This window comes from Hippopotamus amphibius, chromosome 6 (assembly GCF_030028045.1).
Source record: "Hippopotamus amphibius kiboko isolate mHipAmp2 chromosome 6, mHipAmp2.hap2, whole genome shotgun sequence".
Classification (NCBI taxonomy): Eukaryota; Metazoa; Chordata; class Mammalia; order Artiodactyla; family Hippopotamidae; genus Hippopotamus; species Hippopotamus amphibius.
In genome coordinates this window covers 1,885,604-1,902,953 of record NC_080191.1, presented here as the reverse complement: position 1 = coordinate 1,902,953, position 17,350 = coordinate 1,885,604, and the positions used below count along the sequence as shown (strand labels likewise).

The 17,350-nt window shown below is 49.5% G+C and overlaps 1 protein-coding gene across 16 annotated transcripts in view; it reads left to right on the top strand.

Moving 5' to 3' along the window:
• Positions 1 to 10,628: 10,628 nt before the first annotated feature.
• Positions 10,629 to 17,350, top strand: part of AFDN (afadin, adherens junction formation factor) — a 129,241-nt gene continuing 122,519 nt past the window's right edge. For 11 of the 16 annotated variants that reach the window (XM_057739033.1, XM_057739021.1, XM_057739032.1 and 8 more), the window contains exon 1: positions 10,629 to 10,867. In XM_057739033.1, coding sequence (XP_057595016.1) covers positions 10,763 to 10,867 — 105 coding nt within the window. In that variant the 5' untranslated portion in view covers positions 10,629 to 10,762. The remainder of the gene's footprint in view (positions 10,868 to 17,350) is intronic. The other 5 variants (XM_057739030.1, XM_057739018.1, XM_057739017.1 and 2 more) reach the window with 2 other exon arrangements.

The window sequence follows — 17,350 nt, the reverse complement described above, 5'->3', positions numbered from 1 at the left end:
GTATTTAAAAGCATATTTAATAGTGAAATGTTGAAACTTTTCCATCCAAGATTAGGAAGTAAACAAGAATGTTTATTTTCACGACCATTATTCATCATTAAAGTTCTAGCCAGTGCAATAAAAATATAAGGGTTGGGAAGAGGTAACAAAGCTGCCATTATAGGCAGTTACGTAATTGTGCATGTAGAAAACAAAAAATTATTCCAATGAATAAATGTTTCACAAAGTTGTTAAACATAAGTCACTATTTAAAAAATCAAATATATTTCTATGAACTAGCAATGAACAGTTGGAAAAAGATATTTACAATAGCATGAAAATTTCAAATATTTAGGGCTAAATGTAAAAAAAAAAAAGATGCACAAGGACTACACAGAGAAAACTACACAACATTACTGAGAAAAAGTAAAGATGAGCTAACTAAATGGAGGTATACCATGTACATGGATTGGAAGTGTTTTTATTATATCAGGTTTACTCAACTTAAAATATTAATATTTGTTCACAATGATCTGTAGTCTAAGTGACTTCAGAATAGGGGCTGCTTGTGAGTGTGCAGATTTGTGTAGAAAATTGTACGAGACTGAAAGTACTTGGAATGTACCTTTTAAAAACGGGAATTTACCCTGATTTGCAACTCCTTATACTTGCCTTGCAAGAAATAAACACCTAAGATTAAAACTAAAGAAAATAATATTTCAGCATTTGTCTTTGAATGAAGAGCTCTTCGTGAATTTACTGTATTTTAACAAATAATTTTTAGCTAGGACATAATTCTCTTACTTGTAATTGGGTATATATCTGCTGGATTTTTTTTATATATATACTCTTGGCTACAGCCCTTTCTAGAATTTTATGTTTTACTCTATTGCCAGTTTACAATATTTATAAATTGTAATTCAAACTGTAACCCTGTCTTTATTTAATAACTATGTGGGAAATTAACAGTGAAAAATTGCTTCTTGAAAAAAAATCTTGTTATTAAACCAAAAGAGCCCATTTCCAGAATCTCAATGCAAATGAAAGTGTCGAATCATAGAAAATTCTCTCATAACTAGCTGCTGAGATTAGTGTTTTAAAATATGCTAATGATAAGCTTCTCATGGGGATTATCACCAGGAATTACTGAAACTACATGGTACCTAACACTGTTTAGTTGGTGATACATTCCTGAGCACGCCACATCTTTCTGCTAGCCTAGTGAAAAAGTCATGGTCTCAGGATGTCTTAATATATAATTATTTTAAAGGATTTAGTATCTAAACACCAAATTGCTTCCATCTAATCTGTGAGTTACTCTATATTTATTCATTTTGTCCTTGATACTGAAGTCTGCATTACACAGACAAAAAAATTCCCTTGAAACCAAAACTTGTCATACATTTCAGAAATAGATACTCAGGTCAAAGTTCACTGGAGACATTATAGGAACAACTAAAATTTTTCCTTCTATGATTTTCAACTTTTCTGACAGTTGGTTTTTTAAATTGATCTCTTCTTGTGAAAACTCAATCTAAGATTTATTTTAAAAAGATAAGCATATTGTTGTGTAATAATGTAATCAAATTATTTGTATAGTTATGTGTAGCCTTGCTAAGCACCTTAAAAGATAAATACGTATCTGTGCCTTACGTAAGAGAAATCAAGCAAGCTGGCGAGAACACCGAGCCGAGACATGGATCTGTGCTGTCCTGTAATTATTCCACACATCAGGGAAAGGTCAACATACACGTCGTTCTCCGAGGGTACTCTGTCTCCTGCATCTCCTACACCAAGCAGAGAAAAGGATGCTTCCCGACGAGGGGCGTCGCGGCTGTCACCCCGGCGGCGGCTCCGATCCTTCCAGCCCTCCGGGGCGTCCCGTCCATCCTTCAGGCCAGAGAGCGGGGTGTCAGGAAGCGCGCGGCCTCCGTGCCCACGGCGGGCAGCGCGGCCCTCGGGAGGGGTCCGTGCGCCCGGGGCCACCGGGGCAGGGCAGGGCGGCCCGCGGAGGACGGGCCACCGGGGCAGGGCGGCCCGCGGGGGCGGCCCTGGTCGGCTGCGCCCGGCGAGGGGCCGGCCCGGTCTCGGGGCTCCCCGCCCGCCGTGGGGTCCGCGGGCCTGCAGGGCCGGCCGCGCCGGGACCGGCCGGGGAGACGCGGGTGGGCGCGCCCCGGTTCCCCCACCCGCGGGGGGCGCGCGCGCTCGGGGCCCCGGCTGCCGTCGCGGCGCAGGGGGACCCCCGCGTGCCCAGGCGCGGGAGGTCGAAACCCGGCCGCAGCGCGGGCGTGCGCGGGCGGCGGCGGGGGGCTCCACGCGTGGGAGTGAAGGGGGCGCCCGGGCGCGCGAGGAGCCTGGGCTCGGAACTCGCGTGTGAAACAGCAGGAAACTGAGCTGGAGAGAGGTGGAGTGGGCTGGGTCACCCTGGACGCGAGGGTGTAGTAGGGTGAACAGAGAGAGGGTCGGGGGGGCCTCTTGGGAAGATGGGGGCAGCCTGAGCTGGGCAGAGGGTGCGGCGCAGAGCCCAGGAGGAGGCCGCAGCCCTAGAAAGATCTGCCAGGGTCAGGAGACCCGGAGCGTGTGCAGGACGAAGAGTCGGCGAGGACACCGAGATCCGAGGGACACGCCCTAAGCCGGGCCTCCAGAGGGGGCAGGTGATGGAGGGGGCAGGGGGCGTGTGATGGAGCGGGGAGGGGGCGCTGACAGCAAGACACCCGAATCCTGCAGATGGAGAACAGCTGGAAAGGTGGCTTAGGCACTTAGGCGAAGAGCGATGCGCGCTGGTTTCCCCCACACCTAGGATACCGAGTTAGAATTTTACACTATGCACCGTACCAAATTCAGTGGTGCGGTGAAGCAACGGTAATAATACACAGCCCAGACGAGAGCGAGGCAGGCAGATAATTTCAGTTCTTTAATCCGATGGCTTGAAGCCCTCCCGAGCTCGCTGCAACCTTCTGAGCAAACAGAAGTTCCCATGTAGTGTCTTTTAATAATTAAAAATATGCATAAAATGTTAACATTGAATGGTTTTTTTTCCCCACATACATACGCATCAACACTTCTGTACTGTTTCACTCCCATCCAAGTGGATTAAAAAAAAAAAAAAACTTTTCTGGACTTTCCTTCTTCTCATGTACCTTTTTAACCCTGGCAGTGCCGAAGTTCAAATCTAAAATGGAGATGTTTCTACACCCATGGACCCTTGGAGAATACAAGTGCCTTACTTTAACTTCAAGCTTGCTAGCAGCTCCTTAAGGTGGGTGGTTCAGGTCATGGCCATCATGAAGTTTACTTTTCACTTGAGGAAACTGAGCCTCCAAGAACTAGGAGGATCCTGTTTACTGTGCTACAATTAGTGTCAGGGATGCACCTCACACTTGGGAATTTGACTCTTTCCCCAAAGCGACTTTCTCATTCTGACACCTCTGATCACATGCATAAAATTGATTTCCACACTAGTTCAGTGATATAACAGAACCAGGCTTGCCCAGGAGAAAGAAGAGGCATGACTTCAGATGTGTCACACTGGAAAAGTCACAGTCTCAGGGTCAGAGATAACCTAGACAGTCCTCTACGCCAGTGATGATCAGACCTGACTCTCAGAATCACTTAGGGAGACTTCAAATATAAATTCCTGGACTCGCCCCGCATTCTGATTCTGTGTCTGGGATTGGGTTGAGGAAATGCACAGGTTTAAAAATTCTTCTGAAATGTGAACGTTGATGACTTTAAGGAATTAGTGTTCATTTTCAATGCATGATAATAATATTAGGGGAATATATATCTTAATAGTCCTTTTCTTCTGAAGATACATCTGAGATGCTAATGAAACAATACGATGTCTGGTTTTTGTTTTAAAATAATCCAGGGATGAGGGAAGAGGGTCCAGGGTCTGTGAAGCAGGCTCCTGATAACTGCTGGAGCTGGGTGGTGAGTGGGGAGGGAGGAGGGGCTTCTTACTATGCCTGTGTGTATCACTGAAATGCTTCTATAATAAGGAAGTTGGAAAAAAAGCTCCCCAGGAAATTCTGATCCGACCACAAAGCTCTAACGACAGAGGCTGCCTGTGTCTTGTACAGTGTGCGGTCACCTATATCTTAGCCATATTGCTGAAGACCACTCACCCGCGTGCACCAAAATGAGGAAGCAGTTTGACTGAAATAGGGCCTCTAGAATACAGAGGAGTGAGTAGCTAGAAGTGAGTCTTCTCAGACCTGGTTTGCTTCCCCCAGACTGGGACCTGTTTTCTGGATCCTCTCTTTGATTCTACTCTTTTTCCTCCTTTTCAGTCCATTCCCAGGTAACATGTAACATTTCCACTTTGACCTTTACCTTAGGGTTTCACTACTTTGTGTCCAGGTGTGGATTTACTCTCCTTCATCCTGCTCCATGTTTGAAAGCACTTTTAATGTGAACACCTCTGCTTCTTACATTCTGGAAAATTCCCAGCTTTTATTGCTTTAATTACTTTGCCCTGGAACTCAGATGAGATGAGACTGAATTCTCCCAGCCTATTGTTCTTGTCCCTTCCAGACTCTTATTTTCAAAGATCTCTTTCTTTCCATTCTGTTTTCCAGAGGTGTCTCTCAGCACTTTGCTTCCTTCTATTGTGTTTTTTATGTCAACCCCTAAGGGGGTCATTTCCAGGATTTCTTTAGGGTTTTTTTTTTGATAAATTATTTGTTGGCTGCATTGGGTCTTTGTTGCTGCACACGGGCTTTCTCTAGTTGCAGTGAGCAGGGGCTACTCTGTTGCAGTGCGCGGCCTTCTCATTGCCGTGGCTTCTCTTGTTATGGAGCACGGGCTCTAGGCACTTTGGCTTCAGTAGTTGTGGCACTTGGGCCCAGTAGCTGTGGCTCACAGGCTCCAAAGCACAGGCTCAGTAGTTGTGGCTCGTGGGCTTAGTTGCTCCGTGGCATGTGGAATCTTCCCAGATCAGGGCTCGAACCTGCGTCCCCTGCATTGGCAGGCAGATTCTTAACCACAGTGCCATCAGGGAAGTCCCTCCAGGATTTCTAATTGGTTCTTTTTAAATATGTTCCTGTTTTACTTCTGCAACTTATTTCACAATTTCTGATCCCCTTTTAATGGATTTATTCCATCACATATTCCCTTAAGATTCCTAAACATGCATTTAAAGCTTTTCCTAGAGTGTTCTATTACTTTATTTTGTCTGGAGCGATTTCATCTTTAGATGGCTGATTTGATGGTCCTTTCGCTCTTGGTTTACACCTGGGTATGGGCGTTTCGGGCTTGTCAGTTCACCCCAGGTGGGGGACCCTCTCCCTGGTCTCTCTGGGTGCCTCCTTGCTCCCTCCTCCCTCTGGCTGATGAAGGCCTTGACCTGGTCCACGTGGGGCCTCCTCCTGGAGCAAATCGCGCTGTCTCGATTGGAGGTGCCCCAGATGTAGCCACCGCGGGGCTCAGCTCAGTTCCAGGCCAGAGGCTGTATCAAGGTTTCTCTCCTCCCCGTGAGCACTCTGGTGCCCAGGACCCAACAAGAGCCCAGCCCCAGGCAGCATCCACCCGGTTCGGGCCCCCGCGTCCTGAGTCCGGCAGGATGGCTCCTCCGGCCCCTCTCACCACTGTGTACTTCTGTCCAGACACCCATCCTCAGTGATGGTCACGTTGTTTCTAGAGCCCTCTAAGCTTACACTATTCCTTATTCTCCATCACTCACGTATATTTAGAGCAGGTAGACGTATGTGGCACGGGAGCCTCAGAGCACAGACTTACAGCACCACCCTAACAAAAGCCTTCCCCACGCTTTTCACTTCTCATGGAATTATTTTGAAAGTCAGCTGCACTTTCAAAAATGTTTAAGTTGCACTACGTTTGCAAAAGCAAACGCCTGTAATCTGGCATTTCAGGTCTCCAGAGATGCTGGTGGATGAAGAAGAGATTTGACTTGGAGGAGGTCCGGGGGACAGCCCACTCCTGGGCCTCCCACGGACAAGACACTTGTCAACAGTTTCTTCTCGGTTTCTCTTATTTTACTGCTGGTAAAGCATTTAATAGTGCGTGTTCCCTTCATTTGGTATGTTTTTATCTAAGTACAATTTAATGAGTGTTTGCATTTAAAAACATCAGCTTCCAGAAAAATTGTATATATGCTATATCTCAGCATATATTAATGTATTCTATATTACATATACCAAACGATTATATAAAATTTATATACTTATATTTATATGAAGAGTATAATGTATTATAAGTATTGTATATATATAAATACTGGTTTTCTAGCAGGAAAGGGCATGAGACACAGAGAATAATAGCTGATGTATTTGTACCATCTGTCTTCTTAGGTCTACTAAGTCCCTGATCTTTTCCCTGGTACTTTCTATTTTCCGGAGTCTGAAAATTGGGGCAGGAGTCAGGTGTATTACATTTACTTCATCTTAGAACCTGGTTTCCATAATGACACCTACATTTTTTGCTTCTGTTGTAGTGACAGCCTATGGACAGAGTCCTATCAAGGCTGCTCAGCAGCTCCAGACCTCAGTGTTAGGGATGAGGCACTTCCCTCCTCTAGCCCCCGTTTGGGGACTGTTGTTAAGAGAAAAGGGGAGGTCTGATGGAAAGCTCCCAAGGCCTCCACGCTGAGTCAGCTACCCTTATGAAGACCCCTCACTTGAGCAGTGGCCCACTGGGAGCTGGCCAGCCGCCGTGGACGCTGTGTGGCCCCACTGCACGCAAAGCTCTATGCTGTGCTCAGCGCTGGGAGACGGAGACAGGGTCAGAAATCAATGAGATGGGTCCTGGATGCCAGGTGCTGCGGACAAAAACAAGGTAACATGAAACAGTTTTCCAACACATTACAAGGGGAGTGAGCAATGTTCCCGTGTGTAATTCTCCCTCTAACACCACCCCCCCCACACACACACTCACACACACCATTTAACACAGAGACACACACAACGCACACGGACACGCAGACCATCTAACACACACACACACACACACACACACACACACGCGTGGACTCTTTTCTTTGTATTCAGTGCAAATATCTTGTTCATCTGTTTTAGATTTGGCTTTTTTCAACATTATCTTAGGTTATAAAATGCTAAAGAATACATTTAATCACAGAAGTCTTACTGAGTTATTAACATATTTTTTTTAACCAAGTAAAATTAAATTCTATTTTAAGGCCTCTTTATATCTCTTTCTCTGAAATCTTGTTTCCTGAGAATTGTTAGGTAACCTAAAATTTAACTAAATATCAGCAACGTTGGAATATAAGGAAGAAGAGGTTAAAGATACACGTCTCCATTTATCCAATAAAGCAGCACATAGCCTACTTATTTCTTGAGACTTAATCCTCCGGAATTTCTCTCTCTTTTTAAAACTAAATTAACCACAATGACCTTTCTAGCCATGGGTTAGGCAAAGGAAGAGTTTGGTTATTTAATTTTCTAGATTAGCTAACTAAATTAACTTTCACTTGCTTATGCTACTGAGGAAGGTAGTCTACCCTAGAAATTCTCCAGTTTGAACCTTTACAATAGCCCTTGAATTTTTGCTTAAAGACCATCCTCTGAATTGATATATATCCAATACAAAGCTTATAAGATGCTTTGTACAATTACAGGATGAAATATTCTAAATTTTGGTTAATTTACTGAAATATGAAATCTATTGGTGGCTACAAAATGACCTATAAGTCATTAAATATAATTCATATAGTTAAATATAGTTAATGTATTTGTACCATTTTTTCTTCTGAGATGCATCAGGCTCCTGACCCTTTTCCTGCCATTTGTGTATCTTCCAGAACCTGTGACAACTGGGGCAGGAAGAGGTTTATTTCATTTGGATGGTTTCAGAACCTGGTTTTCATGTTATTTTTAAATGTTCAAAGCCTAACCAGAATTTTAAAGTTATCGTTATTTATGTATTCTTATATATTTATCCCCATTACATGATACTGCAAGGTTTTAAGTAGATTTAACTTTTAGAGATATTTAGAACTAGATCAATGCTGATTTAAATAGGCGCTCTTTTCTTAATAGTGCAGCTAGAAATAAAATAATACTTAAAAAAGAAAACCAAAAGGCAAATATACAAATCGGAAAATAAATTTTAAAAAATGGACCCATTAAAAAATCTTTTCAACCTCACCCAACGCAGCTGTGTTTACCTTCCATCTGGTCTCTCACCCCACACCTCAGTTCCTCTGCCTATACAGGGTTAATAGTAATTCCCACGTGACAATTTTTATACCGCATCTCCTGAATAGCACTTAAGTATGATTTCTGAAATGTATCAGAACGCAGCAGTGCCATCAGAATAGAAGGTGGATAGCATGTCTACTTATTATTCTTATAATGTGGTGTCAAAACTAGCATGTGGTTCAGCATATTTTCTTGGGGCCTTGAACAGTGACAATTAGTAGAAAAATTTGTTAGCCTGATAATTTTCATGGCCTAAATATATACCGGTTCTAAGAGTCTCCATAATTCAAGAATCATACGTATTCTATGGGTCGCACCTTGCTTTTAAACCTTTGTCAAGAAACTAACGTTGGTTGGGACCTAGTGTGAATTATACATCCATACACCACTCACACGCAGTACCAGTGGGGACTTTTAATGAGTCAGAGAAACAATAACAGTTAACACTGATTTAGAACCTCCTATGCATCCTGTGTGAAACTGTAGGCAACAACACTGCAGGGAGCCCATCTTTGTGTTCTAGCAATACTAAATTTTCTGCACGTCCTTACTTTGGACACCAGCAATGCAACTGCCAGCTCTGCAAATTGATTCTCTGCTCTGAAAGCCCAGTCGTTCTTGCTAATGGCACCGTCGGAAATGAAGCTCCTCCTGTCAGCACTCAGCTGACACCATAGCTGATGCCCCTAGCTGACCGTTCTGAGCTGTGTGGCCACCGTGGTGTTCACAACCAACCAACCGACCAACCCCAGACAAAAAACAACTTGTCTCTAAAGCACAGGAACTAAAAGCCATAAAGGAACAGAACGTCAGAACACGGACGTGTCATTTACACACACAGGCTTTTCCGCAGGTCACCGCATCTGAGTTTTGAGAAAGGAGGCTGGAGGGGTACTGAGGAGCGCCTCCCCCGCGGCCGGGCTCAGCCCCGCGGCTCCTCCGAACTGGGCCAGCGCCGCAGCGAGAGGAGCTGCAGACCAGGCCCGGGGTGGGGGACGGCAGGACCCTCTTTTCCCGGGAAAGGAAACAGCCAACCGGCGGAGGGGAGCACCATCTCCTCCCTGCAAGAGACGAAGTAACGCCAGCGATGGAGGGGGTCTGCCAGGCGCCGCTCGCTGCGAGCATCGCGGGGCTCCGGAGGTGAGGGCCTGCCGTGGCGCACGCGCCTGCCCAGGCCCGCGGGGCCCTGTCCGCGCGGGTGCTCGCGGCCAATTTTGTGTTTTGTTTTTTGGCGGTGGGGGGAGGCAATCAAAGAGAGGACAGCGCATGAAACACATGCTCCCGACGTGGGCAGAACCTGCTGCGGGAGAGACTAGGTCTGCACAGGCCCCGGGGCGGCCGCCGCCCTCCCCGCGCCCCGGCTCCTCGAGGGACCCCCCCCCCCGCGTCACCCGCGGCTGCAGCCCCGCGCGCGACGAGGCGTGCCTTCCGCGCCTCACGCGCCCACCTCGGGGCCAACACCGGCCTGGGGTCCGGCCGCCGGGCGCGCCCCCCTCACGAGGAGCCGCCCCGGAGCCCGCACGGCCTCGGGGGGCGGGGCCCGCGCATCCCGGCCCCGCGGCCCCCACAGCCCTGCGCGCCCGCTACCGCCCGTCCGACCCGGCGGCGCCCGTCCGAAGCCGGCCCACTCGCCGGCTCCGATACCGCCCGCCCCCACACGGTCCCACACGAACCCAGCACCGCCCGAACCTGGCCCATCAGTCGGACCCGGTACCGCCCATCCGAACCCCGCCCACCGCTCGGACCTGGTACGGCGCGTCCGAACTCCGTACGGTCCGTCCGAACCCTGCACCTGCCGAACCCAGCCCGCCCGTCTGACCCGGGCCCGCCCGAAGCTGGTTCACCAGTCGGACCCGGTACCGCCCGTCCAAATTCAGCCCGCCCGTCTGACCCGGTACCGCCCGTCCGAACCCAGTCCGCCCGTCTGACCCCCCGCACCCGGGCCCGCCAGAGGGAGCCTCCTCAGTCGGACCCGGTACCGCCCGTCTGCCCCGGTACCGCCCGTCTGCACCCGGTACCGCCTGTCTGACCCGGTACCGCCCGTCCGAACCCAGCCCGCCCGTCAGACCCGGGCCCGCCCGAGGCGGCCTCACCAGTCGGACCCGGTACCGCCCGTCTGACCCGGTACCGCCCGTCCGAGCCCAGCCCGCCCGTCAGACCCGGTACCGCCCGTCCGCACCGGGCCCGCCCGGGGCTGGCTCACCAGGCGGACCCGGGCCGTGCCTCAGGTTCCAGCCCCGCCCGGCGGGCGGCGCGCGGGCGGGCGCAGCAGCACCTAGCGGAGGCCGGGGGCGCGGGCGCGGGCGCGGGGGCGCGCACGGCGGGCGGGGCGGCGGCGCGTGCGGGCGGGCGGGCGCTCGGGGCGCACACCGGCCGGCGGGCGGACGCGGGGCGGGCCGGGCCGGCGGAGGCGGCGGAGCAGCCGGCGGAGCAGCCCGCGGAGCGCGAGAGCGGAGGCAGGCGGCCGAGCCGGGCCCGCGGAGCCCAAGAGCCGCGGCGGCCGAGCCGGGGCCGCGGAACCGGGAGCGCGGCCCCCGCCCGACCCCGACCCGGCCCCGACCCCCGGCGGCGCGGGCGGGCGGGCGGGCGAGCGCGGCCGGAGGATGTCGGCGGGCGGCCGGGAGGAGGAGCGGCGGAAGCTGGCCGAGATCATCCAGCACTGGAACGCCAACCGGCTGGACCTGTTCGAGATCAGCCAGCCCACTGAGGTGCGCGGCCGGCCGGGCCCCCCCGGCTCCAGCCCCGGCCCCCGGGCCCCGGGCCGGCGGCGCGGTCACCTGCGCGCGGCGGGGGGCGGGGGGCGGGGGCGGGGAGGGGGACACGGCGCCGGGGGGGCACTCCGGGGGGGGGGGACACGGCGCCGGGGGGGAACACCGCTCCGGCGGGGGGGACAGGGCGCCGAGGGGGCACTCTGGGGGGGGGGGCACGGCGCCGGGGGGGGGCGCGGCCTCGGCCCGGGTCCGCGGACCTTTTGTCAGCGGGGCGCGCGGTGGGCTTGCCGCCGGGGGCGGGCGGCCGCGAGCGTGAAGTCCGTGTGGGGAAAGTTGTGCGGGGGGTGCGGGCTCGCCGGGAACGCGGCCGGGCGTTGACCTCCTGTGGGGAGCGGGGTCCCGCCCATTCGCTGCCTGCGCTCAGGTGGACGCGCGGGCGCCCCTCCCCGCGCCGGCCGTGCGCGCGTCCGCGGTGCCCCGGGCCCGGGGGAGGGGGAGAGAGGGGGGAGGGGAGGGAGAGAGCGCGGAGGGGGAGGGGAGAGAGGAGGAGGGGAGAGAGCGCGGAGGGGGAGGGGAGGGAGGGAGGCCCGGCGCGGGGCGCGCGGCTGGTGAGGAGGAACCCGCCCCCGGCCCGCGGCCTGGCGCAGGGGTGGCGGGCCGCCGCGAAGCCGCCCAAGGCCTTCTCCACCCGCGGGGACGCGCGGGGGCCCTCGGCGCCGGCGTGCGTGGCCCCGGGCGGCGCGGAGGCCCTGGGCCCCGCGGGTCCCGGCGCGTGCGGGGCTCGCCGCCGCCTCAGGCCCGGGCCCCGGCCCCGCGAGGCGCGCCTCAGCCGGCGTCGCGCCCTCGCGGGGGGCCCGCGCCGCCCCGGGGCCGGCAGGTCGCCCGGCGCCCGCCCCGCCTGCAGACGCGGCCCCTCCCGCCGGGCGGCCCGCGTGCGTGGAGCGCCTTCGCGTTCCCGAGCGCGGCGCCTCGGAGCCGCCCGCGCTGGGCCGCGCCGCGTCCTCGGGGTCCGGGGCGCGGGGGCCGGGGCGAGCCCCGCGCGGCCTGCGCGGCGGCCTGGGGGAGGGCGGCGGGCCCGGGCGCTCCGGCCCTGGGGAGCGTGCGGCCCGCGGCGGCGCGCGTCCAGGGTGCGGACCTCTGCGGGGAGGGCCCGGCGGGAAGATGCTGTTTGGGCGCCCGGCCGTTCTGCGTTTCTGTTTGTATCGTCTGTCTAGTACCTACTTCACGCTTCCCTTTGGTTTTCTGGAGAACCTTTGCATACTGTTAAGTGTAAGCTTCACATTTAGCGTGTGTTTGTCATGATGATGTAGGTAAACTGAAGTTAGTAATTCTCTAAATCAGTATTTCAAGGCCCACAGTTTCAATGTGCTTTATTTAAACTTTTTGTCTGAATTTTTTTTTTTACCGGAGATAAGGTTTTTTACCAGAGATAATTCACCTGAGAAATGATGAATTTTTACTCCATTTGTCCATAACAAATCATTTTTTTTTTTAGTTTTCTACAAGAATGTAAGCATTATACAGGCCTTTATTATGGTCAGTAAAAGTTGAGCAAATTTACCACAGAATTTGATTTGTAAGAATAGGATTTAAGCCTTACATATCTGGATAATCTTTTTTACATATGTATACGAGAGTATAGTTGCAGTTTGTTTTGTTTTGATTGCTTTTTGGGGGGGGGTTACAGTGATCAGTATCTGTTATCAAATTATATAACTACCGATCATCTGTGGTTGGGGGTTTCAGGCAGCCTTGGTAACCTCTGATGTGGGGTGTCTGTTTAGGAAGATGATAAACTTAGCTTTTTGGGTTACATTCCCTTTAAAGAGAATTAGAATGTGTTTTAAAATCAACTTGGTTAAGTTTGTTTCATATTCACCATTGTGTGTAAAAAGGCTACCAAAGAAAAAGCAAGTTATATTTTATCATTGTGTCTTTTTCAACCCCTTTCTCAGTCTGAACCCTAGGTCCTTTTGGAGCTTGAAATGAGAGTTGATGATCTAAACATAAAGTTGATGTTTTATCACCAGGCAATTGGTGTTAAGCTGAATTACTGTCTTGATTACTGTGGAAAACTGTAGCTCATAATAAACGCTTCTAAGAGCTTTTTAGTCCTGCCCGTCCTTTTCTTATTGTTAATGTTGAGTCTTTATTTCTTTTAGGGACTTCTGATGTTTACTGTGGCAGAGCTCTTTTGCTGATCTCATTGCATCCCCAGAAGAGGGCTTCTCCGGTTGCCCAGGGGTCTCCTTGTTGTTTTTGCTGTTCTACTGTGTGATTTACCCCAGTGTTGTCATTATAGCCATTGATTTGTCTGAATCCCTCCCTGATTGCATGAAGGCGAGAGCCTAGAGTTTTATTGTTTTAAACGTTAGTTTTATGTCTGCCACATGGTACCTGCTCAGTAAATATTTTGTGGAAAGGATACTGAATATGGCTTCCTTCGTGTGAACCTTTATTCTTGACAAAACAGGGGATACATGCTTTGTAAAAACTTGGTGAAATTGTCTGTTAGGCTCTTAAAGATTTATCTTTTCATGTCTTATGCTTTTAACGTTTACACCTAAGTGCAAAAACCATTCTAGGTAGTTGACCACTTCACTTCATGAGACATTTCTTAGTCATTTGTTTATTATTGAATTCATTGCCTTCTTTTTTTGCATCGATGGGAAAAAAAGTAACCTAGAATTTGTGTGGACACCCATGTATTCTTTATTAAAGGTAAATACGTTGTATTTTAACACTCTGATTGATCTTCAGAATAATGTGGTGGTTCATAGTACCCGGAGGTGTGTGAGAAAATAACTTCTAGTTTGTCATCAGAGGTGGAGTAGGAAGTCTTCAGATGAAGTAGTAATTGCATAACTTAGAGCTAAGTCTGTATTTCAGACTGATGCTTAGGTTATAACTATGCTTTATCATACAGCTTAACTATATTTGAAACTATTTTGAAAACAGCAGTTGTATTATTAAACATTGGTACTTTAGAAGACCTGCATTTCTGGTGACTAATGTATAATGAGATAGGCCATTGCCAGTGATGTGTTTTTAGTACTTACAGGCATACTCTGTTCCTTAAAAGATCTTTTTCTCCTGTGGTAATTGGTTACGGTTTATGTTTGCGGGCGTGCACTTGTGGGGCTGAGGTCAAGGCCTTCTCTCACATTGTTTCCTCACCTTGAACTGAAGCTGCATCTCCACTAGCTTCACTTTGCTGTGCTCCTGCCAATGAAAAATAATTTTACTTTATGCAATTTATAGACTTAATGGAATGTAAGTGTTGTAACTGTAGGTTTTTCTAGAACTGTCAAATTTTGATTGTGGTTAATACTAGAATAGCAAAAGTGGTTCTTTCATATTCATGAAAAAATTTGATTCATAGAAGATCAGGATATGGTACCAAGTTGGTGGGGTGTTTAAGAGCAAAAGGTTTAGGGTTATGTCATTAAGGATTTAATTGAGTGATTGTAGTGTATAAAGCATTATTATTAGTGGTTGGTTATTATTCTCATGGTTTAGATTCACCTGTTTATAAACAGCTTTGCCAGACTTGAGTGTCATGTGAGAAAATGCTAATATATAATATAGCAGTTATTTTGAGATGAGCTTGCTTTCCTTTATTATACATAGAAATGGGTATGTGACTAATACTTATGGAACATTAAGCTAAGTTGACCTCTGAACTGAAAACTTTCAGGTTAGGAAGAGTCTGTTGATGTTTGTTCAGACTTTTGCTTGTTGCAGTTAGTTTCCTGACGGACATACTCCAGATACACTCGTGCACGCTGACAGTGCCCGGGACGGCGAGGAAAGTTTGTTTGATCTGTGCTTCCGTTTGTAGGTTGGGTGCTCAGCCCCGCTTACAGGGTCCGGGCGTGTCCCAGTGGGTGGCTGACACTGACAGGCTGGCAGGGCCCGGAAACCTGTCGGCAGCTTCCGGTCAGTGTCCCACAGGTACGAGGTGACCGTCGGTGTGGGCGTGTGTCCGGGTGGAGCATCTTTAAGTGGGCGCGGTGCACGAGCTGGAGCTTTTCCTCACGTCTGGGCTCACAGATGGGCTCTAAATACAGCAGGTGGAGGCTGTGGGGGATATTGGCTTGTTTGTATCAAGCCATCTGGTTGAGGTTTTGTTCAACAACAATAAAAATATAGAAGGCCACTCATCATTTTGGCATAGGTGACTGACCAGAGCCATATTACAGTTTAATTCAGAACGTGAATGTAGTTTATAGCGTTAAAGTAATGAGCACATGTAGACGTAGTTCATAGGGAAGCCCGGAAAGTATTTTCCCAGTATCAGTTGATCCCGGAAAGGTAAGGATAATTTGAATTATGTCCTGGTAGTTTTTTAATTGTGTGTCACGGATGAGATTATTTTGAGGAACTGAGATTGAGTAGTTTACTATGGAAAATAGCCAACATTTCTGTACTTTCACTCAAATTTAATGGTAAAGAAAACTGAGTTGTGTGGCTTACAGCAACTAAGGCGGGAGCTTCTGCCGCTGTCGTGTGCGCTGTCCTGTGGGGGGGGGGACACAGCGTGCTCTGCGTCCTCGGCAGGGCCTGCGCCGTGGCTGCGGCGGCCGTTCCAGCGCTGCTCTGAGGACTCCTCCCAGCAGGACGACAGGCGTGAACCGGGTTCACTCTCAGCATGAGCAAGGCGAACGTTTTACTTTAGTCATTTATTTATTTATTTATTGAGAATTTTGTTTATTTGTTGGCTGTGTTGGGTCTTCGTTGCTGTGCAGGCTTCCTCTAGTTGTGGCGAGCGGGGGCTGCTCTTCGTTGTGGTGTGTGGGCATCTCACTACGGTGACTTCTCATTGTGGAGCTCGGGCTCTAGGTGCTCAGCTTCAGTTGTGGCGCGTGGGCTTAGTTGCATGTGGGATCTTCCCGGACCAGGGCTCGAACCCCTGTCGCCTGCACGGGCAGGCAGATTCTTAACCCCTGCGCCACCAGGGAAGTCCCCAGGATCAACTTTTTTAATTGTTTGTTTTTTCCATTTCCGAGGTTTTGGACTTCCGTAACTTTACTAGTGCTCTTAGTGCCCAGTTGGTTTCGGCACACTGGACCGGATCAGTCACTTCTTTGTGTGTTTAAAGCCATCTTCCGTTTCGGTTGGAACAGAGCAAGCTGGACGAGATGTGTCACTGTTGAGTCTGGTTCTGCTGCTGTTGGCAGCACAAACAGCGGGGCCAGGTGCTTCTGAAGGAGAAGCCTCACTGGCTTCCTAAACCGCCCCCCTGAGAGTTTCATTGTTAGCCAGAGAAGGAGAGAGTTTGACCCTGGAAAATAAGACCCATGAAGAAAATGCTCATTCGTCCTTGTTGCTCGGGTATTTTATTGGTTGAGAGCAGTCTAGTCGGTTGGTCTTCTGAGTTGTAGCTTATAGTCACACATGTCCTGTTAAAGGAAAATAACACTGGCTCTTTGCAAATTTAAACCATTTGTTCCTTTAAAGAACATACTTTCTCTTTACCCTTGTTTGCTAATAGTGGTACTTTCCATGGTGCTTTACTTATTATTCTTTCTATTTCCTGATTTTTGCAGGAGAACCAACAGAATGTCTGTCTATTAATTTCTTTTCAAGTTGCTGTTATCAGCTCTTGGTACTGAGACCCGAGGTTGCCAGTCCGTCCCCCTCCCGCCCCGCCCTTTGCTTTGAAGCTGGTCTACTTCCCTATGTTTGGTAGAGAAAATGAAATGGGAGCAACAACACAGTCTGTTGGACACAATCAAATATTAAAAAGCTGCTGTATTCTTAAAGTGGATGGCACTTCCTGTGTATATACTTGAGAAGATGTCTTTCCAAATAACATTATTTTTAGGTAGGTGTGGATATTATTATCTGAATAAGTGTCTGAGTGCTCCAGACGTACAGAAAAATGCTTGTAAAATCTACCAAGGTTTCACACAAGTTTACGGTATATGGTGATTTTAGGTGAGCTCCTTAATGAGTTCTGAGGTTGTATTACATCACGTTTTCCACTTCGATGCACTTTTGTGTCGGCAGATACTTGGAGGGGTTGTTGGGGTGATTATTGTTAATTGACATTGATACTAAAAGTAAGAATCAGCTATATGGAGATTTCTGGTTGGAGCCTAAGTACTGTGTTTCCGTTTCTGGTACTCATGCTCCTTTGGAAGATTGTTTTAAATGTTTTTCATATTCTGTCATGTTGAGATCCATTGTCTGTTTTGCACTTTGAGTGGATCTTGTGCCCGTGTGTGGTTTTGTGCCATCATGCATGGACTGTTTGGAAATATTGGTTCACTGAGTTATGTGGATTTTCCACAAGTTGATACATTTCTTTCAATAATACAAAAATATCACATTTGTTAATGTTACCACTGACTAGAAAAATCTTAAGTATTGGGAAGCTCTCCAGCTCATTGGTGGAGACACGTTTTCAAAATACCTGATTTCTTGTCAAAGCTCAAATCTTATCACTGGCACTCCTGCCACAGGCAGCACTTGGAG